Raw genomic sequence first — 23801 nt, forward strand, 5'->3', positions numbered from 1 at the left:
GTATATGTTTGATAAACACACATTTATTAGGGAAGAAAAGCCAAAACTCAATAAAAATCACTGAGAAAGTTGGAGAACAAAAAAAGGAGCACACAAGACTGTATACTATATACAACAAACTAATTAGATCAATGGAAATATTTCTTTATAAATTATAACATTTTCAACAATTATAGTATAATACCTATTAAGATCCTAATTGTTTCATTCCTTAAATATAAATGTAATACTCCCAAACAAAAAAATTATATGAGGTAATATATAATCTAGCCCATATAGCAAACTGTTTGAAAATGACTAAATTTTCACTACATTACTATCCAAACTAAATATTAAAACTACTGATCTAGGAGTATCATTTGGCAAATGTAATGCTTGCTTCAAAAGGTGAACTATTTGCTTTATTAGATCTTAACCTATTTATTAAGTACCACATGGCAAAACATTTTCCAAAACAATACAAATAGTAATACAGTAATAAATTCTTTTAAATCAAATTCTTAGAATTGTAGCATTACTTATAAAAGGAAACACTGTTTCCCCATTTACCTTTTCTAGATCAAGCTCCTTCAGCAGGATACTAGCATTCTTATTTGCTTCAGCAGCTTGTTGGTCTTTAGCTTTTACAATTGTCTCAACACACTGGTGACATTTTTTCAACAGTTCCTAGGATGGAAAATAAGACTAAATAATTGTGGAACAGACCAAATAAAACCTATGAAGCACACGTTTCAGAGAGAAAAGTTTACACAATTGAAAATTCAACCATGTGGGCAGCAGTCTTTCTTCAAAATAAGAAACAAGTGTTTTTATTAACCTGAAATAGGTGACTTTAGTATCTTAATTTTCAAAGTTATTTGTATTAAACACATTTTCATCATTATCAAATGCAATGATTTTCAAAATTAGAAACTTCTCAACAGTCCAGGATAATGCAGTAGAGAACAAGAAGGATGAGGGTTCTCGTTGTTCTAGGTTCACCATGCCTACTCTAGAGGCCTAACAAAGATACAAAGGGTTAGGACCTTTAATTTCTGGTTTCATGACCTGTCACAATTTGTTTGGAATGTTATATGAAAGCCAAAAACTTTGAAGTACACCTCTAGGGTTCTATGTTAGGTACTATTTCCTGAAATTTAAGTAATCTCAGTAAAGGAAGGTATCATTTAATAACTATATATCTTACCTAGTTAACTAATTTTTTTTGTCTACATTTGTGATTTCATTGGCATAAGGAATTCATAAACAAGAAACTCTCTCAAGACAGTCTGACAATTGCTCTATAATGTACAGTTTTTAAGAGATCTTTAGAAAGACATCTCATAGAGAGAAGCATCAAATTAAAATAGAAATGGGGGCCAATTAATTGACATAAGAATCCGTGTAGGGCTCATACTGACTTAGCTTTAAAATGTAATGTTATCTCTATTTTACTGAATTTTTATTTATTATGTCAAATATTTCCCAATTACAATTTTAGTTCAGGCTGCATTATGTGTTTCATGTTTGACAGCTCTGACCTAAAGTCCTGAGAGGTTATGCAACTAGCCAATAGTCAGATAGAATGTTTCAGAATCAGGATTTGAATTCACTTTGTCATATGTTAGAAGTCATCTCTCTAAAACCTCTGGCTATAACTGAGGTAGCAGTACTACATAAATAAGATAACAGACCAAATGATAAAAGAAAAAAAATCTCAAAATACTATCAAAAGCAATTCATCTAACTTACATATGAGCCAATTAAAAGCGAAAGATCAAGGGGAAATGGCTTAATAAATATTGGTATGTGAATGTAACAATACTATTGCATTATAATAAAGAACTAATAATATAATAAACAATTAATATGAGGAGTTCAAAGAAACAAGACTTGTATGAACTGATGCAAAGAAAGGAGAACAAAGAGAATAATATGCATAAATAATAGAAGAATGTAAATGAATACAGTCCTAAAAGACAGTAGAATTTAGATCAATTGCAGTGATAATATTGATGTGAGGATCAATGATGGAACAATTCCTTTTTTCTTGGTTGTGGCATACAATATGTACAGGATGTTACAAAATCTATTAGTTACAATCTTTCTATGAAATGGTTTTGCCTTTTTTTAGGGGAGTTGTAAAAAAAAGGAAAAGGTTTCAGAAAGGTTATTAGGATTTAAGATAAAATTCATAAATACCAAATTTAAGATAAAATACATCAATAAACCTTTTATAAAAATAACGGTCATTTGTTAATAAAAACAGAATCTCACTTTGCCATAGTGTAACACTTCTTTGGGGAACAATGTTTCAGAATCATTACACTTACCTTATCAGTGATAGTAGCTATGTATCTCATGCATTCAATATCAGATGGAAATTGATTGACTTCTTTCACCAAATACTGCACAACTTTAACATGGCCCTATGGAGAATACATGAAAATTTCTTCAACTTTTGCCTATGTGCATAAAAATTTATAAGTGAATGAAAATAAGTGGGTAATTAGCTTAAGAGAATAAAGTATCCACTTCAAAACGAGATGAGGAAATTAAAAAGTTTCATATTTGTGGAGAGAAAAAAGTCTAAAAGATGTTTCATGGAAAGGGTAATTTTTCTTGGTTTCAATTATCAACCTATAACCAAATGAAAATAGAAATATTATTATTATTTTTTGGTTTTTTTTGCAAGGCAGGGGGGTTAAATGATTTGCACCAAGGTCACACAGATAATTAGTGTCTGAGGCTGGATTTGAAGTCAGGTCCTCTTGACTCCAAAGCTGGTATTCTATCCACTGCACCAATTAGCTGCCCCAAAAGAGATTAAACAACACTTTTATCTAGAATAAGTAAAATAAAAAATTTGCCTTTTGAAACAAACCTGTTGAATCTAAACTTAGCTCTTTTCAGCAAGATGAACTGTGGGGCAGTTAGGTGACTAGTGAATAGAGCACCCATTTGGCCCTGGAGTCAGTAGGACTTTAGTTCAAATCCAACCTCAAATATACTGAATAACTTACTAGCTGTGTGACCTTGGGAAAGTCACTTAACCCCATTGCTTCACCAATTAAAAAAAGGAACTATAGACTTAAGTGATTAAAAGTTTTCTTAAAACTTCATTTTTCTTTTTCAAATAAAATTTCCAATAAAGATATGTACGTTATTTGAGTGAATATTTGAAAACCAATTAGTAAGAAATATAATTCAATTATCTGTAATTAACATATGACTGACAAACATGATTTCTTTTTTTAATTCTTTTTTTTTTAAAAAGGTTTTTGCAAGGCAAATGGGGTTAAGTGGCTTGCCCAAGGTCACACAGCTAGATAATTATCAAGTGTCTGAACTTACATCTGAACTCAGGTACTCCTGACTCCAGGGACTGTGCTCTATCCACTGCTCCCCCTAGCTGCCCCTAAACATGATTTCTTTAAAGTTATTTTAGAGTATCAATATTTCTTTTCCTTCCTGTAGTAAAAGTTGCAAATAAATGTCTTTCTTGCTACTAAGTCAATTTGCAAAATAGTTTGTTGAGAAAATATGTTGCAAAAGCAACTGACTTATACTGTTCAACTTATAAAAATATACTAAGAAACTGGGCTTCTTAAATGAGGTAAAGCAAATTCTCATATGTAACAGCTACTTTTTCTCCTCCCACCCACCCTACCTTCATCAACTTAATAAAGTTCAACTACCAACAAATAACACTTTTTCTTGTATATGATTTTTTCCCCATACAGCAACATTATAAAATAGCTGGTTTCTAGCTATTTTCTGACATAAAAAGCAGTAATTTCTGCTGAGAATATTAGTGCTTCAGGAATAATTTAACTTTCAGTCACTTGACATTCAGTCTCATTAAATCTGAAACTAAGGATTGAAGAGATAACCTAATCTTATACTTTCATTTTTCAGAAGAAGAAAATGAGCCCAAGAGATTAAGTGATTTGTATAAAGTCACATGGCTAGTAAGCAGGAATCAAATCCAAGTTTTATGACTTGACTTTTTCTAAAATCCAATTTTTTGCATCAAATCACCTTGCGAAATGCTGACATGAGAGGTGTAATCTTCCGGTTATCTGCAGCATCCACATCAGCACCTGCTTGCACAAGCAACTGTACCACATCAAAATGACCACCATTTGCAGCCAGCCAGAGTGGTGTGTTTCCTTTCTTGTTACGAACATCAATATGGGCTCCCCTATAAAAATCAGAGTATATATAATATAGTTTTATTATCACTTTAAAAAAAGAATGAATTTTTCTAGTGTTCTCTGACACTTTCTATCAGATACTATAATGTAATTTGGAAAAAACCTTTCTTTCTTAAAAAATTTCAGCAAAATATAGGCATTGTAATTAGCATTAAAGAGCTTAGTAAAAGAGAGACAGATTTCCATACATCTATAAAACCTGACTTTACCTATTAATAAGTAGCTCGCAGAATTTGTAGTGGCCTTTGTCTGCTGCTATTGTTAAAGCTGTATCTCGTGAAGAAGGCACAGGGGGAGCATTGACATCTGCTCCTTTATCAAGGAGAACTCTTCCAACTTCTGCATATCCTCCAGAGGCAGCTTCCATTAAAGGGGTAAGGCCAGTCTGAATAAAGAAAAAAAATGTTGACACAAACCAGTATGGCTTACTTTTCAAAGGTTAGAAGGCAAATGATAAGAAAATTTTAGTTTTAGTGTTTAAGTTAGGCATTATTCATTGTAGATATAATACCAATATATTAGAGAACATTTTAGGTCACTAAACTTGGATGACTGATCAAAACTAATGACAAAATCATTACTTCAAGTCTACATATTTGAAGCCATAACAATTCTCTCCAAAGGCATTTCCAAAAGATCCTGAATTTTCCCTACAGTACACACACAATCAGAGATACTAGAAAATGATTATTTTTCAGTTAACTCTTAGTTTTTCCTAATATGAAATAACTCACAGATATGGTGATTATTTGGATGCATCTCTACTTCATTTTCTTTCTTTTTAAAATATTTATTTTTAGTTTCAATTCCAAATGCTTTCTCCGTCTACTCCCTCCCCCTCCCATTGAGAAGACAAGAAATAATACCCATTGTACATATAAAGTCATAAAAAAATTTCCACATTATTTGTTCCACTTTCTTGTGCCTAGAAAATTAAATATTTAAAAGACATGGATAAAAAAAATCACTTTTATTAAGAGATTCCTAAAATAAAAATAAAAAATTTACAGAGCTGTCAAGAGTCTCATTATCAGGACAATTCTAAGTTGTGTTTGATTTCGGTCTAAGCACCAGACTCAGGCACTGTTAAGAATACTACAGTGGGTCATACCAAAACCAATGGGATTCACTCGAAGCAGCTCTCAGGATATATTGTATCGTTAAATGCTTACATGAATAAATTAGAGAAAGACGAAATCAATGAACTAAATATGCAACTAAAATTAGAGAAAAGAATACAACAGTGGGGGCGGCTAGGTGGTGCAGTGGATAGAGCACCGGCCCTGGAGTCAGGAGTACCTGAGTTCAAATGTGGCCTCACAGACATTTAATAATTACCTAGCTGTGTGGCCATGGGCAAGCCACTTAAACCCACTGCCTTGCAACCCCCACCCCCCAAAAAAATATATCAAGAATACAGTAGTGCTTGAGGGGCAGCTAGGTGGTACAGTGCATAGAGCACAGGTCCTGGAGTCAGGAGGACCTGAGTTCATTTATTTATTTATTTTTAGGTTTTTGCTAGGCAATGGGTTTAAGTGGCTTGCCCAAGGCCACACAGCTAGGTAATTATTAAGTGTCTGAGACCGGATTTGAACCCAGGTACTCCTGACTCCAGGGCCGGTGCTCTATCCACTGCGCCACCTAGCTGCCCCAGGACCTGAGTTCAAATCCAGTCTCAGACACTTAATTACCTAGCTGTATGATCTTAGGCAAATCACTGCCTTGCAAATACTAAAAAGAATACAATAGCGTTTGAAATTTTATTAATGATAAGAATATTTTTTCCTTAGAGAAATGTTAAAGATGAAGAAATTATCTATGTACTTTAGGGTGTTAAAGAGGAAAAAAATTTATAATCAACTTTCTAAATTCAAGCACTACAATGATATTAGGAAATATATGCTGTAGGCAGCTAGGTGGTTCAGTGGATAGAGTACTGGGACTGCAGTTAGGAAGACTCCTCTTCACAAATTTAAATCTGGCCTCAGACTAGTTGTGTGACTCTAAATATGTCACTTATCCCCATCTGCCTTGTTCTTCTCATCTGTAAAATGAGCTGAAGAAGAAAATGGCAAAACATTTCAACATCTCTGCCAAAGAACTCCAAAAATATTTCTATAATACTTACTATAATACTAACATTAAAATTGTTTTGCCCTTTTCCAACTACCTAACTTCTATAAGGCCAATTTTTTTTCTACTTCAATCAAAACAGCATATTGAATGCAGAAGCAGATATGAGAATTCACAAGTCTTTTAATAAGACAGACATTACTAAGATTTGCCAAATAGTACATTTTTCCTCATTAAATTTTTGTTTAGAAGTTATTTTTTATAAAAATATTTATCTTAGCACATAATAGGTTTATTATTGCTGCTTTTAAACATACTTTAAAATTGATCAGTTTTAATTTTTAATGAGAGATACTGGTTCACATAACCTACATAAACAAAAGACCCTTGGTGTGTTCAATAATTTTTTGGAATGTGAAGCTGTCCTGAGACCAAAAAACTTGAGAATCACTGGACTAGAGGAACTAAATGAGACATGAATCTTGAACCATGGCCACGCTTTTGCTAGGCTATACATAGGTTACAAAATAAAGCTTATACTTGATAGGGGAGATGGTAGGTTAGGAGGCAGTAAAAGATTTAAAAAAAAAAGATATATTTTTTTAAATTCATAGAACAAAAAAGTTCAGAAGGACAAGTCCTATTTTAATACTTTAAAAAATTACTTTTTTTTTTTGGTTTTCGCAAGGCAATGGGGTTAAGTGACTTGCTCAAGGACACACAGCTAGGTAATTTTTAACTTTCTGAGGCCAGATTTGAAGTCAGGTCCTCCTGACTCCAGGGCCAGTACTCTATCCACTATGCCACCTAAGCTGCCCTCTAAATTACAGATATATTAATATGACAATATGAAAAAGAAGCCTACAGTTTCTTATATTATTCTCTCTTGTTCTTCTCTGTATGTTGAAACATTTGTTTGCTTGTTGATAACCACACAATATAATACAAAAGAAATACAATATTAATATATATAATAATATAAGTGAAACTAATATAAATACATAGTATAAAATGTATTTACAATGCAATACAAAATGCATTAACCGATGCTGAGTGAGATGAGTAGAACCAGAACCAGAAACCCTAACACCAACATGGGGGTGATGACCAACCTTGGTGGACTTGCTCATTCCAAAAGTCCAAGAATCAGGGAAAATTTTGGACTATCTGCTATGGAGAATACCATCTGTATCCGGAGAAAGAATTGTGCAGTTTGAACAAAGACCAATGACTATTACCTTTAATTTAGCAAAAAAAAAAACCCATTATTTTATTATGTAATTTTGCTATCTCTTATATTTTATTTTTCTTCCTTAAGGATATAATTTCTCTCTCATCACATTCAACATAGATCAATATATACCATGGAAATAATGTAAAGATTAACAGATTGCCTTTGGGGGGGAGGGAAGCAAGATTAGGGGAAAAAAATTGTAAAACTCAAAATAAATAAAATTTTTCCTAAAAAAATACTTTTTGAAGCCTTCAGGTAAAACTAAATTAGAGGATTAATATAAAAATCATATGTAGTAGAATGATAACCATATATAATAGATACTCTAAAGTATGTTGGAATCTACAAGTCGTTTTTGTGACATGGTGGTGACAACAGACTGATTTATGATACATTTTCCATATGCAACATATGAGTATCAATTTTAAGTTCAGAAGGAGAATGTTTAGGAAAATACTGAAAGGCATATTGAGGTCTAATATGAGGGAAAATTTACAAAACAAAAACTATTCAAAAATTGAATGGGTTACTACTGCTTTGGGAAGTAGGGGGTTTCCCCTCAACTATAAACTAGTTAAACATGTGTTGGTTATGCTGTGGAGGTTCAGGAATGAGTGAGAATTAGATGGCTTCTGACCTCCCTTACAATTCAGAAATTCTATTTAAAATAAAGTAATAGGGAGTATGGGGATTTCAAGTTAGTGTTCATTTGAGTATGTCTTTGCCAAAATTCTTACTTGTCAACATAGGAGGAAAAAAAGTGGTTATAATTTGTATGAACCATTAAAAGAAATTTCATTAAACATAACATTAAAGTTATTCTCCTCTTGGAGAGACAATATAAAGTGTTATAAAGGCAGAATATTTACCTTTGCTCTATGCTCAACATTTGCTTTTCGGTCCAAAAGCAAACTGACTACCTCTGCTCGTCCCTGGAAACAGGCCAGGGTAAGCGCTGTGTTCCGGTTTGTCTCTATCTGAGCATTAATATCAGAACCCATATCAAGCAACAGCTTCACTGCAGGAACATGCCCATTCATGGCAGCCAACATGAGAGGAGAAATGCCTAATTTACTTCCAGTTCTGAGGAGGAAAAAAAATTCTCAGCAAGCAGAAAACATCCAGCACAAAAGGCACAAGAGGAAAATATTTTGTTACAAATTTTGTTTTATTCGCAAAATTTGAAAAGGTGATTTTTTTTCCTAGATAATGGTTAGCTTATAGTCCCCTCTTCCCTTAAAAAAAGAGACTAATGAAATTATGGATCACTGAAAGCAGTAAAATAGGAAACAAGGTCTGTATTTATTGTTTACTTTAAGCACTTAGATAGAGAATTTTGGTTAACAATCTAAAACTAACAAAACTAATTTGTTCAAACATTTAGGAGAAATGGCTTGGACTTTAGATGACAATATTCAGGATTATTGTGAATGAACAATTCTTACCGGGAGTTAATTTCTGCACCAGCATTAAGCAGAATCTTAATAATATTGACATATCCCCCAGAGGCAGCCAGACTCAATGGTGTATAGTCTGACACATTTCTATGTTCTTTATTTGCCCCTCGAGCTAGCAACAAGTCAACTACCTGTAAAGTAAAGTATGAAGAGAAGTCAAGTTTACAGGAAGGGTTCATCAATCTGGAAAAAATAAACACTGGGGTCTTGATATCAAAATCTGTGACTTTTGTTTAAAGGGGAAGTACAATAAAAAGACTAAGTCTCCAGAGATTAAAAAGCACCCATATTGTTTTCAGTATATTAAAGCTCTAAAACACCAAACTACATCAGCAAAATGTCTCCCTGTTAATTTTTCAAATGGGTAAATAGTGAAAGATTACTTCATGCTTAATATTATGATCTTAACTGGAAGAATAACATAAGCTTGGGATTTCATAGAGAAAAGCTGATGTCCAATGTAGATTCTACTATATGGCATTTCCTATAAACAAAAAAATTTCATATTTATCTTATTCTTTAACAGAGCAAAATGAGGAAGAGATGTGTAAGTTTTTCACTGTATGCTGTTAAAATGATAGAAATATGCATAACTGTAAAGAAAGTCAAAATTATATGTAAAATATTAAAAAAAGTTACCTCTTGACGTCCACCAGAACATGCAAGTGAAAGTGGGGTGTCCTTAGTGCGTTCAGACTGTGCTTCTATGTCTCCACCTTTATCTAAAAGAATTTCCACTACTCCAACATGCCCAGCAGTTGCTGCTAGTATCAGTGGGGTAAAACCTAAGCCAAAAAAGAGTAATTATTTCCTGAGCACTTCCCATCATCTGTTTTATTGTACTTTAATTCTTATTCATTACTCTAGGAAAAGCACTAATCAATAAACTAAATTGATTGTTAGTGATAAACATCCATCTTATATTGAAATAAAAAAAGTAATTCTAAATCAGAAAGAGTGATTGTAAGACTTTTACCTTTTTAACTGATGCCTTCCTCAGTACTATTTTTGTATTAGATTTGGAGAAGGAAAATTAAAACTTGTACTTCTTTCAAATTAGGTAAATATTGATTTTGAAAAGCTTCATATTGGAGCCAAAGAAGAGCTTAAGTGATCATGGGTAAAATGTGTTTAATTTCAAATGTGAAAAAAACCTATTCATTGAATTATTGCCTAGTTGAAAAATCTACTAATTTTTTGCTAACTTTAAGTGTGTGCAAAGATTTTACTTACCTTTCTTGTCTCTGTGCTCAATTTTTGCATCTCGTGCAATTAATACGGACACAAGTTCTTCATGACCACCTGCACAGGCAAGTGTTAATGCAGTGTCATGATTACTCTCCGTCTAGGAAATTTAAAAGTAAAAAGATTAAATATTTCTTATCTGAAATACTTTTCAAATAGAGATAGAGAAGATTTGTGTGACCAAATTTTATATAATTAAGATTCCAATTTTCCAAATGAAATCTATAAAATAATCTACTTACGTGGGCATCTATGTCAACTGAAGGATACATAGGGAGCATTGGCTGGGAAGCCACACCGCTTGGAGTCTGTGTACAGGGTTCAGGTGTAGGGGATTCTGTAGTGTGAGAAGAACTGCTGGACCCAGTGGGTACTCTGCTACTCACAGCTGAAAAACAAAATTCATATTGTTAAAATTCTTTTCCTAAAAGGAAGGGAGGTTAACAGTATGTTATACTAAGTATCCTATCATAAATTTTTTTTTAAAATAAACACTTCACCATAGACAACTTTGTAGATAACAGCTTCTATATGATGTGTGAGTGCAATAAACACTTAATGTTCTTGATTGTGATGAGAGTTGAAATGTAGTTACTTTATTTAATTACAATTATTAGCAGGTAAAATATCATGAATTTTATTATTTAAGACACTTAAAAATTATCCTAAAAGAACTCCATGATGTAAAATCAAACTAATAAAAATGAATACTGGAACTCAGGGGTATCCCTGAAAAATTATTATGAGTATCTAATCCATTTCCTTTAATACCTAATAAGCTTCCCTGTCACTTGCTAAATGGAGCCAAAGTATAAAACATACGGAAATCTGTCACCATTTAAGAGGTGCTTTATGCCAGTAAATCTTTGGAGGCTTTCTGAGTGTCATTACTTCATTATATGGGAGGCAGGCACACATTAGTGCTTCAGGATGAATGTGCCTTTTCTAGCACAACTTCTTAGTGCTGTCATTTGTATAGTGAGGAGAATATTTGCTAACAACTGTTACAAAATTTGATGTACTGATGACATATTAAAATGTCCTGGTCTATAGTAAAACACTATATGACTCTAGAATATTTTTATTAATAGTTTTTAAATAAGGTTTAAAAATAATTAGGGAATTTTGCTTATTCATGCTGTACTTCTCCAAAGTATGAAGAAATGTTTTAAAACTTAAGACCTTTTGATCATCATTAACAACTATATAGGAGATGTTCCAAAATTTTTTTCTTCTTCTTTCTTCCTTTGCTTTTTTTAGTAATTAACTTGTATATGCAAAAAGTGACTAGTAACATTATTTTGTACCATTCTAATTAAGATTTTTTTTCTTTAATAATAGAAAGTACCTAAAACATCTCTGCCAAAAGCCTCAAAGATCTACAAAAAAAAAACAAACTGGAAAAGGCATTAAAGTACATGTGGAATAACAAAAAAGTGTTATCAAAAAGTTAAAACTTCAAATAAGATTCCTAAGTTTTTCCTCCAGTTAAAAGTTATAAGTAACTAAGGGAGGCTGGGTGGCGTAGTGGATAGAGCACCGGCCTTGGAGTCAGGAGTACCTGGGTTCAAATCCAGTCTCAGACACTTAATAATTGCCTAGCTGTGTGGCCTTGGGCAAGCCACTTAACCCCGTTTGCCTTGCAAAAACAAAAACAAAAAAACAAAAACCAAAAAAAAAGTTATCAGTAACTAATAACAAATCTCTAATTCAAGAGCAACAAAGGATTTACCAGCATTTTAAAGGATAAGAGAGAAAGAAGTAGGAAGACTGGTATTATGGACTCCATCCTTCACCTTATTAGGTCATATAGGAAAATAAAAAAGTCTTTCCTTAAAGGAGGGTCATGGAAAAATATTACCTATTGAAATATACTAAATGTATTCAAAGTAAATGTAAATCTATTTATACTTGACAATTATATCAGAGTCACAGAGTACACTTAGGACAGGGTCCTTGAAATAAAATTTATTAAACCTCGATTTGTCTTATAGTCAGGTTCTAAAATGGTGGTTTGCATAATAAATTATGATAAATGTTTGCTTTGAATGGGGCTTCTCATTTAAAACCTTACTATTTCCGTACAACAAAAATTAAAACCCATTCCTGATTTATTTTTTCAAGTCGTATTTCTCTATATCAAGTTTACATAAAACAAGGTAAATAACACAGGCCATTTGTTTAGTTTTCAATACTTTGTCATATACACCAGTCAATATGAACAGAAATGAATTGATGTAATATATGCTTAAAAACACTACATAAGAAACATTTTACAAAAAGTTCAAAATATCTCAAAATGATAACATCTAGCCTATATCCTCTAAGTTTATTCCAAAATATATTCTTTGCTTGTAGTTAGCCAATCTTCCTTTTTTTAATGTCATAAAGCACCATTCACAGTCACTTAGTCCCTCTTTAGCTTCAATTTTTTTCAAATAAATTCATTAATTTATTATTTACATATATCCTTTCCATTAAAATATATTTTGCCTCTGTAATACTACTTTTCTGTGTCAAACCCTAACCTTGTTTGTTGTAAATAATGGAAGGCTATAGCAGTCAAGTACTTAAACTGAGATGTAAAATTTGTGAACAGCATTTAAAAAAAATCAATGTGGAATTGAATAAAATGAAATATATCATTGTTTTCCTTTGAGAAAAAGGATATTTTATCTTTAATTTTTCATTTTAGTTGATCAAATGAGATAATGTACTTAAAAGCATTATATTAATGGTCAGTTATTAATTACTATTATTGTAGTAATGATTAACATTCTGAATTTAGCATCTGAATGCTTCTTTGAGTAAAATTAATCATTGAAGTACAGCATGTTACAAATAGAAAAATGAAGTGTTTATCATATTAAAAAACAATGAAGAATAATTTATAATTGGGTGATTTAAGTTTTTTTTTTAATTGGGTACCTTTAAATTGCTTTTTAATTGATTTAGAAATTTAAAAAAAATTCTGGTTTGGAAAAGCACTACCTTTCTTGGTGAATTCAATTTTTTCCCACACCACAATTACAAAAAAAAAATCATAACAAATTATAAGACTATTGTTAAAGTAATGTTTTCAGCATGAAGTACCTAAGGCTCAATTTGAGGCAGTCAGGATTTGGGATTTCACTGGTATAGGGAACTTGAGGGAGGAAACTTCTTAGACCAATGCTGAGGTCACAACTGTCTGCAATTTTGTCTTATAGTTGCCTGGGCAACTAAATGTCTTGCCTAATCACATAACTAGAATTAGAACTTAAGTACCTCCTGATTTAGAGGATATTTTCTATTGAATATGTCATGATGCTCCTATTACTTGAGGAATAGAAATTTAATTATTGTGTTATATGACAATAACATAATTTTAAAAATGTTATTTTAAAAAATGCTTACAGATGTTATAAAATGAGTGTTAATAATTTATTATAGTGATGAAGCAAACTGGCAGTTGGATATCAAATTATGACTAAATATCGATTTTCTTTTATTTAATAAAATGGTTGAAGTGCTTGAATGTGTCACTTTTTGATTCCTGATCATTAATTTTGCAATTCATGATGCCAATAAAAATTTTTTCAATTTAAATTTGAAACCTCTCTTAATTTTAAAAACACTTATAAAGGGATAATATCAATTTGTTGACTTGACATATCCTTTGAGAAATTTTTCCAAAATGCATGTAACCCCATTGTCTAGCAAAAACCTAAAAAAAAAAATGCATTTAACTGGATTGACTAGTGATGGGGGATATTTAAAATGTGAACTAAGCACTAAGATTCTTTAAAAAAATCATAAAGTTAGGGGCAGCTAGGTGGCGCAGTGGATAGCACCAGCCCTGGAGTCAAGAGTACCTGACTTCAAATCCGGCCTCAGACACTCAATAATTACCTAGCTGTGTGGCCTTGGGCAAGCCACTTAACCCCACTGCCTTGCAAAAAAAAAAATTAATAAAAATAAATTTTAAAAAATCATAAAGTTAGAAAGCACCTCTGAGATCACCTAGACTAATAGAAACTGAGGTCCAGAGAGGTTAATTGACTTATTTAAGGTCATACAAGTAGTTAAAAGCAGCAGAACCTGGATTCTAACCTAGGTCTTCTGAGTCTGAATTCAGTACTTTCCCACTACATCTAACCCAAAGAAATTCACTCTGCCTCTCAGTCCCTCATTTCTCTCTTTCCCCACTCCTTTTCTTCTCCTCAACTCTATTTCCCTCTTTCTTTTTTTCTCTCTTTTCCCACCTCACCCTCTCAAAAGTGGACAGAAATTTAGTTACCTGAGGACAAGTCTAGTTAACAGCAGAGAGGTTCATTGTAAGATGATAATTTATAGGGATTGCTTTTTCAAATATAGTAACCCAGGAAAAACTATCTATGAAGGCATATAGAGATGTTATGATCTTTGTGAAAGAGGGGAATACCCCTATCAAGGAAATCATAATTCTTTGAAGTAATTCTAACTGTGGGATCCAGAGTTTTAAAAGTATTATGCAAGTCACCAGAGTTTTATTATCACTGAACTTCATTTAGTCCAAGATGTTTTTGTCCAAACTGAGGGCTCAAAACTTAACATTGAGATTTATTTATATATTCGCCACTAAAATTTACAATAGATAAGAGTTAAGTTGAAACTATACAACAATTAAAGGATATGGACCATAAATCCATAAACCACAATAACTGGAAGACTTTTACTGTTTTTTAAATTTCCTTTAAAAATTAAAGATATTCCTCCTTTGCAGGGTGATGTACATAACTCAAGGTAACATTAAAAAAACACTAGATAATCTTACACATAACTAACAGCTTGCCAATAATTGATACTCAGAAGTGAAATATTTTTACTTTAAAGAATCACATTTCAATAATGCCACTAAAGATTAAAAAGGGCTGATATCTCACAAAGAAATAAACAGAAAGGAAAACTAGAGTCAGTGAATAAGAGGTATAAGAACAAACAACAAAAGGCAATAAATGAAAGAAAGGGGAAAATGATGGAATCAAGTTCCTAAGATCTGGCCTGCTTTTAACTATTTCTCTTGGGTCTAAATTCCTGAAATGATCCTTTTGTACTCAAGTTAAATCATTTTAGTTAGCCATTTCAGAATGAAGGCTCTTTCAAATAGTCGTTTCATTAACTATTTTTAGGAAGGTAAAGTAATTATTTGTCTCACCCCTTTGCTAGGAAGACAATGAAAGGCAAAGTAAGCTTGTTGAATCTGCCTATAGTTAAAACTTTTCCAAACAGTAATTAAACAAAGAAACATAATTGTAGATTGCCAGTCCTTTCATATAAGGTTTGGGGTATTTTTATTTAGATTGTTAATGTAGGGGTAGACTCAAGTCTTCAACCCACCACACTGTGACTACTCTTCAGTACTTTAATTTTATGAACAGCAAAGTTCACAATAACTCAAGTTAACAAAATCAAAAACAATGCAACTAAAGATGATGTTGCATTATGGGCTCCAGATAGAAAAAATAAATAGTGCAGTGAATTAACAGATGGATAAATAATATATGGCAATTTTCCACAAGGATTATGGAAGAGTCCATTATTTTTTTTTAAATCAAAGATCATTCCCTATAAGCTAAGAAACCATACAAATAGGTGAGGAAGTTATTAAAGTAGTTGATATACCAGAGGTCTCCAATAAAGGAAAATTTCCCCACTCCTTCCCTTCTCCTCAACTTCCCTATTTCCCTTTCTCTTTTCCCACCTCACCCTCTCAAAAGTGGACAGAAATTTAGTTTTAAAGATGATCAACTATAAGGACTTATTATTTTTTATTCATTTTTGCAAAGTGACAAAGACAGGAAAAAAATAAGAAAACTTTGGTTTTAGTACTTAATTCCTTTTCAAAAACAAAGAAATGAGATATTTCCAAATTGAAAAACAAGAATTTTAGAGGGTATGTGTAAAGAAGCTGAGCACACAAGTTAAATAAAATATTTTATATATGTACATATGTATAAATATAGATATATTTCTTAACCCACCTGCTATCAGGTCATCAAGAGTGTCGGTAAGCGTCTGTGCTGGAGTTGCAACCATTAATCCTTCTGGTTCTTGAACTAATAATCCCTGCCCATGTCCAGCAATTTGCTGTTGTACTACATTCTGATTACCTAATGCTTTCTGAAGTTCAAGAGAATTTGTCCCATTATAACCTAAGTCACCAGAAAAGTTACACTGTGAAGATGTTAAAGGTTGGACAGGGACAAAGTCAATTTGTTCTGCAGGTGGTGGAGATTGTTGCTCACCATCATCATCTTCCTCCTTAGCTAAGACTGCATCAACCTGAGGTAACACTGAAAAAGTATCCTCTGGGATACTATCATCTCCTTCCCCTTCTGGAAAGACACTTCTGTGAGGACACTGTTGCTGGGCTAGCGATGTGTCTGTCTGACCTTTGGTCTCCAAGTATTCTTTGGTAAATTGCTGTTGTGTTTTCATTTGCAATTGCCTTTCCACTTTCTGCAGTTCCTTCAGTATTTTCTTTTTCTTCTGGACTTGTTCTTCTCTGTTCTTTTTAAGTTCTTCTATCTTATCTTTGTTCAGAGGTTCACCTTGAATTAACTCCAAGGATTTCAGTTGTGCTTTTTCAATAGCACTAATCCGTTGTCCCAGTTCATTCAGCTTGCCTTCAGTCTCCTCTACTATGCATTCCAAAGGCTGGTAGGGGTGAAAAGATGGCAGTAGATCCTGATCTGCTACCTGCAGGGAACTTGACTTCTGCTTGGATGTACCTAAGCACACGAAAAATGTTTGAAAAAGTGCCATGCTAAAAAAAAACTAGCCACCCCCTTCCCAGACCCACCCCACAAAAACCCTTACTATTAAATGTTGTAGAATGTATGTCAAAAAAGTCATGTTAACATTAAATAGATTTACATTTATGCTCATTTACAACACATTGTAAACTGGCATGTGACCCAACTTTGAGATCTGAATTTTCATACTTAATGCTTTAAGTAATAATTATTTTGAACTAAAGGAATGTTAGACTGAATTTATAGAATGGATTCAAAGAGCATCAAATCTAATTATTATCCATCTTATTTTAGAAATTGGTCTAATGGGCTTAGTAAAACTTTCAAAAACAACATTAACTTTTCATAAGAGATAATAAAAGACGGAGTACTTTATAGGTACAGCTTTGGAGAAGTTTTCCATTTTTTTTTCATCTTAAAGATGTAGCACATTGTGATCATAATTTATCATGCTTTAAACTTGCAGATCTTTTTAATATTTAAGTTTTTCTTACTACAGCTTCTCTGTCTTTGGATACTACAAATATCACATCACTCAACACAGTATCCAACAGACAATCAAAAGAAAACAAATCAGAAAGGATAAAGTCTTATTTATTATTTTGGAGGAAAGACAAACTCAACCTGAAATAAATGGTTTTGAGAGAACCAGGTAACATTTGGTTTTATGAGTGGTGCTTAAAATAATTGAAATTTGATTGTTTAGGTATAAAGTTTTTAAATAATTAGGTCAGTTTCTCATCTTTTCCTCCTTTCCTCTTTTATCTATCCTATTTATAGCTGCTAAAAAATTAAATATCCTATCATTTAACTACAAAATATATATATATATATATATATATATATATATATATATATATATATATATATATATACACACACTCTAAATTTGTAATGCAAATAAAAAACTGTTTTAGAAGTGAATTAAATGAATCACATTTAGAAAGGATTGGCCAAAATTAGGTGAGAGTTGATTTGGATTGGGGTCAATGTACCTAGTCACTTAAGTAATATAGATATTTAAAAATTGAGAAGCAATATACATTCAAACCACACTCAACTGTTATTAGGTCCAAAGAAAAAATATAAGGCTATGAGGGAAGTATTAACACACCTTGAATGCTAACGATTATGAGCCCTCAGAAGAAAAGAAGAGAGAGTTCTACTGTTTTCTTACTAAAGAAATTCTAGTATTCTGCTGCATCAAGTATATAAAAATATCTAACGTTTTATCCCTTATAAACTAGTTCTTTTGTGACAGTCAAAATCCTACCATTCCCAACACAACAAATGCAAGTATTTTAAGAAGCTTAATTTTAAATTAAAAACAAAATTCATATCTTCAGAAAACATATTATCTTGCAATCAATTTTGGAATATCAGTTGAACATAGCAATAAAGGAAAATTTCTTGAGTAACAACTTTTTTAAACAATTATTACACTAAAATTCCATAGGAGCAAACATGACAATGCATTTGTTCATAGTACCTACTTTGATTACAGAGGTCAGGGAAGTTACAACTAAATAGAGCAGAAAAGTAGCAAATTTAAAGCATAACTAAATTTAATTGCATAAGGCATTTACACAAATTACTGAACTGGAAATTCTTCCAAGAATGAGTGTTCACCTGTGATCATTTTTGAGATATAAAACAATTTTGTATAAATGCAATATAATTTTGATTTATGAATAAAGAATAGAGGGAAGTCTGGTAGTCATGATGTGATATGCTATTTTAAGATCAAGAACTTTTGAGGTCAATGGCAGATCAAAATGGCACCATTAATCTTGCTGATATAAATTCATTTAAGAAGCTTAGAATAAAAGAGATAATTAAAACTGATCTATATAAGTGACTAGAACTGTGTACAAAAAAAACAAGAAAAAGGAAGGGATAAATCAAACTTAAAATATATAAGAACTCAAAGTAGCTCCTTTTAAATCTGGACTGTAATTGTTATAATGAGTGTTACCATAGTGTAGATTTAATGCACCTTCCCAAAACTTCCCATGAAAACAATAGGTAACAAGAAGAAAATGTGGTAGATGCTAACAGCAGTTATACATACACTTATTGGTAGTATAATTCTTGCCACCTAAGAACAACTTTCTTTCCAAAAAAGATTTTTGAAATTAGATGCTTTTGGAAATCAGTGAGAAATACCAGCTCAACCTACTGTTAAAAGAATGGATACAATTTGTTGCTTTTACCAATTATTTAAGTTGAATTTAATGAAATCATCTGTATAAGCAAATCCAAGAATCATTTGAAAATAAAAACCACAGTTTTGACCAGAAATTACTGCCAATTAAAATCTTTTGTTCCCAGGACACAAAATATAGTTATAGAGATTAAGAAGAAATAATGTGATATCTCTAAAGTCTGAAGCATCAACTATATTTAGCAATAAGTGACATAAGTTTCCTTTTGGCAACTAAATCATGACTTACACAAATTAGGTTTTGGGTTATGCAGGTTTTTATTGCAGGATACCATTTCCTGCATCTGTTTTGTTAACTGAAAATAAATTTAGTCTTCCTGTAAGAATTTGTAACACCATCAAAGTAATACCTTTTGAGAATGCAATTAAGATAGATGCAATGTGGGAGAGTGTTTTTCTGGGGCTTCTTCCCTTTTACATTGTCTTTTCCTAGCATATTATATTGTCTTTTCCTTCTTCTATATAGAACTTAATATTTAAATGCCTATCTTTCAACCACTTCCTCTTTCATCTACTTTTTATTTTCAATTTTAAAAGTATCCAAGATGTCAATAGTGTGGGCACTCCTACTTATAGAGACTGAAAACCCTCTATGCTTTAATAAGCTTTTATGGCCAGATAAAAATCACTATCTGATAGTGACTTTACATATTTAGCTAGGCTAGTAGTTCTGGAGACAGAATTAAAAGACTTTCATTAGACTCTTACTCTATTGTCCCCTAATACACTAAAACTGGAGAAAAAAGTCCATGAATTTGAGATACAATTTCTTAGGAGCAAATTGAAATTCATATGCAGATTAAGAACACTGGGGTTTTTTTTTGGGGGGGGAATATGATTGAAAGAGAAAACCTGTTTTTAGAATGTAGGTTTAGCATTAAATTATTTCAAGTGACAAAAACTTAGTTGTTAGCTTTTTTATTATCTGAAATCACATTCATAAATAACAATGTTCACTGTTAACATAAAAGCTATACAAGTCTTAGGAGACAGTTAAGATTAGGCTTGAATTATAAATGGTAGCTTAATTTCCTAACAAATGTCACAAATAAGTATGATGATCCATCTCTTTACAGATTTCAAGAGCAAATCTTTCCCCCAGTTAGATAAATAACATGTCTTAAATTCTTAATATCTTTTAAGTTAATATTCTCACTGGATCCAATGCTACTAGCTCCCATCAACACCAAAAACCTTACCTATCTAGGTCTGGAGTGTATATGTGTGTGTATACACACAGACACACACACACATACATAAATATGTGTGTGTGTGTGTGTGTGTGTGTGTGTGTGTGTGTATAAAATTACTTTAAAAATAAAGAACTCACACATTTAAATGAGGAAGTCAATATTCTTATCCTTTGGTAAATAAATGATGGGTTCTAAAAGCAAAAGTACTTGCAGTGAAAAAGAATTTAGTTTAGTTTAGTTTTTCCTTTAGCATGTCTCTTCAGACCTTGTTATTAACAGAGTAAAGGAAAGGAAGTGATTTCATTCATACATAAAACTTAATGCCAAAGATTATAATTGTTGGGTTTAGAAGAAAAACTTAGGAATTAAGCAATATCCTTCCTAACAATCTGAGTCTTTAGAGTCTGGTAATTCTTTTATGTGTGTGTGTGTGTCTACAAACACACACATATGTATACACACAAATTTACATACACACATATACAAAGACATTTTTGTAGTTCTGTTTCAGGAGCAAAACTAATCTGCAATTAGACAATATTAAAAAAATTTTAGACAATATTAAAAATTCCTTCAACTAAGAATGTCATTTTCACATATCTGTTCATGTTTAAAATAATAGTGTTGATTCTAATGGTGATAAAATGCTAAATTATTAGGCACTAAATACTCAGGTAGGAAAGGAATAGAAAAAATGATTAAATTAGAGGAAGAAGGGGGGACCAGGATAGAATGAATATGAATTGTGAAAGAATAGTGAGAACGAGAATAAATGATAACTCTATGGAATTATCTTTAAAGCCTATCAGATTGCTAGATAAAGAAGTATGAAAAGAATTATTTGAAAGCATGATTTCTGAAAGAGAAGGGCAGAAAGGGGATCCTGGGAGATGAGATAAGTACTAGGAACTTATGAACTTGATTAAAAGAGTAAAAAAAAAAGTTAAATAAAATAGGATAAATAAATGAATAAAACAAGACAAAAAGAGCCATTTAATCATTTGAAGTTAACTTTCTTTGAGACACTTTGGGAAGTAGGTAATAAAAGTAGAAGATAGTAACAGTGCAGAAAAATGAAATAAAGGATTTTACCAAATGAAAAAATAATAATTATGAATCTCTATTTATTGAAGATGTATATGGCTAGCTTTTCTGAAAGTGCAAATTATTACTGTTATGTATTTTCTATCAAATGATTTTTCCAAGTAGTTCATTTCCTCAAGTACATTTACATGTATGAATATAACAGGGTCACTGCAAAGTAATGTCAAAAGAAGTTTTGTTATGCTCACTGCTCATTGTTTATTTATTATTAAGCTTGAACCTTACCCTTGGACATCAGGACCAACTTCCTCTGGCTTAGTGACTCATAAAGAACATTCTAGTAAGACTTTCAAAATTCAACTCAACCAATGAGCTAGCAAAAATCAGGTTACCTGCATGTACATCAGTTTTTGAAAAACTATTTTTGACAGTAGAATTAATCCTTCACTTTTAAAGTGTCCTAAGGTTCTTTTGTATGTATATCTGATTCAAACATTTTTTTCATTTATTTGTTACCCTGATGAATCCGTTCTTCAATATAAATCAACTTATTCTGTAACAATCATAGAGTTAGAGCTTGAAAGAATCTAAAAGTTATTTAGATCAAAATCCTTTCTATAAATGAGAAAACTGAGGCTCTAATATATGAAGTATCTTCAAAGGCACAGATGGGAAAAAGTCAGGATTTGAACTTAGATTCTCTGATTCCAAATGCATTAATTTTTCCCTCTACCATGTGATAAGTAGTTAAAAAAAGAGGAATTTTAATTTAAATACTCTAAAAACATTCAACTAGCAATGGAGTCTCATATTACTTGGATAAAAAGTTGATTTTCTGAAAATTTTTTATTACTGCAGTTTTAAAGAAAACTAATGAAAAATATTCCCCAATACAAACTGAGAAGCTATATTAAAAGCTACTGAAGTTCTTAATTCTAACTGCTAAAATCATATCTCTTAAAAAGTATCTTCTCTTGTTGCAATTAGTCTCCTCATCTATTTTTCTGCTAAGAAACTAGGAACATATCAAGAAGTTAAGATCTGTTCATAAAAAATAAAATGATTTCATATTTTAAACTATATGTAGGCATTGCCTGAACTATCCTGAAACAGGATTACAATTTTTTTTCCTCCTAATTTGGAACATCCTATACTTTCCCCTATTTCAAAAAGCTCATGCCACTCGAATAATGTTTTCTTTTTTGCAAGGCAAATGGGGTTAAGTGGCTTGCCCAAGGCCACACAGCTAGGTAATTATTAAGTGTCTGAGACCGGATTTGAACCCAGGTACTCCTGACTCCAAGGCCGGTGCTTTATCCACTATACCACCTAGCTGCCCCTCAAATAATGTTTTACTGATGCTCATTCCCTTTTTACTTTTACATTACTGTTACCTTCCATTTATTTATTTATTTGTTTGTTTGTTTGTTTATTTATTTTAAAATTTTTCCAAGGCAAATGGGGTTAAGTGGTTTGCCCAAGGCCACACGGCTAGGTAATTATTAAGTGTCTGAGACCGGATTTGAACCCAGGTACTCCTGACTCCAGGGTCGGTGCTTTATCCACTGCACCACCTAGCCGCCCTACTGTTACCTTTCAAAGACAATTGTCCCCATAAGGACCTTCCCTTATAACAAATACATTCAACACATTTACAGGTGAATACAGTATAAATTAAGAATACTGTATAAGATGCATATATATATGTATATATACATGTATATATACATACATATATATATATATACACATACATATACATACAACAAAGCACTGCAGAAAACAAGTGTCAGAACTCATAAGTATGTGTCCCTTAAACAGTGTACAGAATCCCATCTCTTCAAACAACCAGGTTTACATATTAAAGGAAGCTACTTCATTATTTTAATCCTGACAAAGAAAGTAGGGCAGCTAGGTGGCGCAGTGGATGGAGCACCGGCCCTGGAGTCAGGAGTACCTGAGTTCAAATCTGGCCTCAGACCCTTAATAATTACCAAGCTGTGTGGCCTTGTGTAAGCCACTTAACCCAAGTGCCTGGCAAAAAAACTTAAAAAAAAAAAGAAAAGAAAAGAATGTGCAGGGATCAACAGTCATTTTTCTTTCAGCATACTGTTTAGTTGATTAACAAAAAAATTTAATGTGTAAAAAGTGCTTTTCAAATTTTAGTGTAATCAACCAAGAATGGTTTTAACTCACTTGAACTAAACATCCAACTAAACTTGACAGTTATATACTAGACAAAGTTATTTTTTCTTGGCATCATGTTTTTTCTACTTTTCTTTCCACTTTCCACCCCTACATTTCCACCTTTCCTTTTTTCTTTTTTATGCCAAGGAGTGCAATTTTATTAATGCAGGAT

General features: G+C 32.0%; 1 protein-coding gene across 5 annotated transcripts in view; it reads right to left on the reverse strand.

Moving 5' to 3' along the window:
• The window catches only part of ANKHD1 (ankyrin repeat and KH domain containing 1), a 129900-nt gene that overhangs the window by 27992 nt on the left and 78107 nt on the right, over positions 1-23801 (reverse strand). For 4 of the 5 annotated variants that reach the window (XM_074212820.1, XM_074212819.1, XM_074212818.1 and 1 more), the window contains 10 exons: positions 16208-16957; positions 10448-10593; positions 10194-10305; positions 9600-9745; positions 8949-9091; positions 8373-8586; positions 4406-4581; positions 4021-4183; positions 2313-2408; positions 550-666 (listed from right to left, as the gene is read on the reverse strand). In XM_074212820.1, coding sequence (XP_074068921.1) covers positions 550-666; positions 2313-2408; positions 4021-4183; positions 4406-4581; positions 8373-8586; positions 8949-9091; positions 9600-9745; positions 10194-10305; positions 10448-10593; positions 16208-16957 — 2063 coding nt within the window. The remainder of the gene's footprint in view (positions 1-549; positions 667-2312; positions 2409-4020; positions 4184-4405; positions 4582-8372; positions 8587-8948; positions 9092-9599; positions 9746-10193; positions 10306-10447; positions 10594-16207; positions 16958-23801) is intronic. The other variant, XM_074212822.1, reaches the window with a different exon arrangement.

This window comes from Macrotis lagotis, chromosome 1, assembly GCF_037893015.1.
Source record: "Macrotis lagotis isolate mMagLag1 chromosome 1, bilby.v1.9.chrom.fasta, whole genome shotgun sequence".
NCBI lineage: Eukaryota > Metazoa > Chordata > Mammalia > Peramelemorphia > Peramelidae > Macrotis > Macrotis lagotis.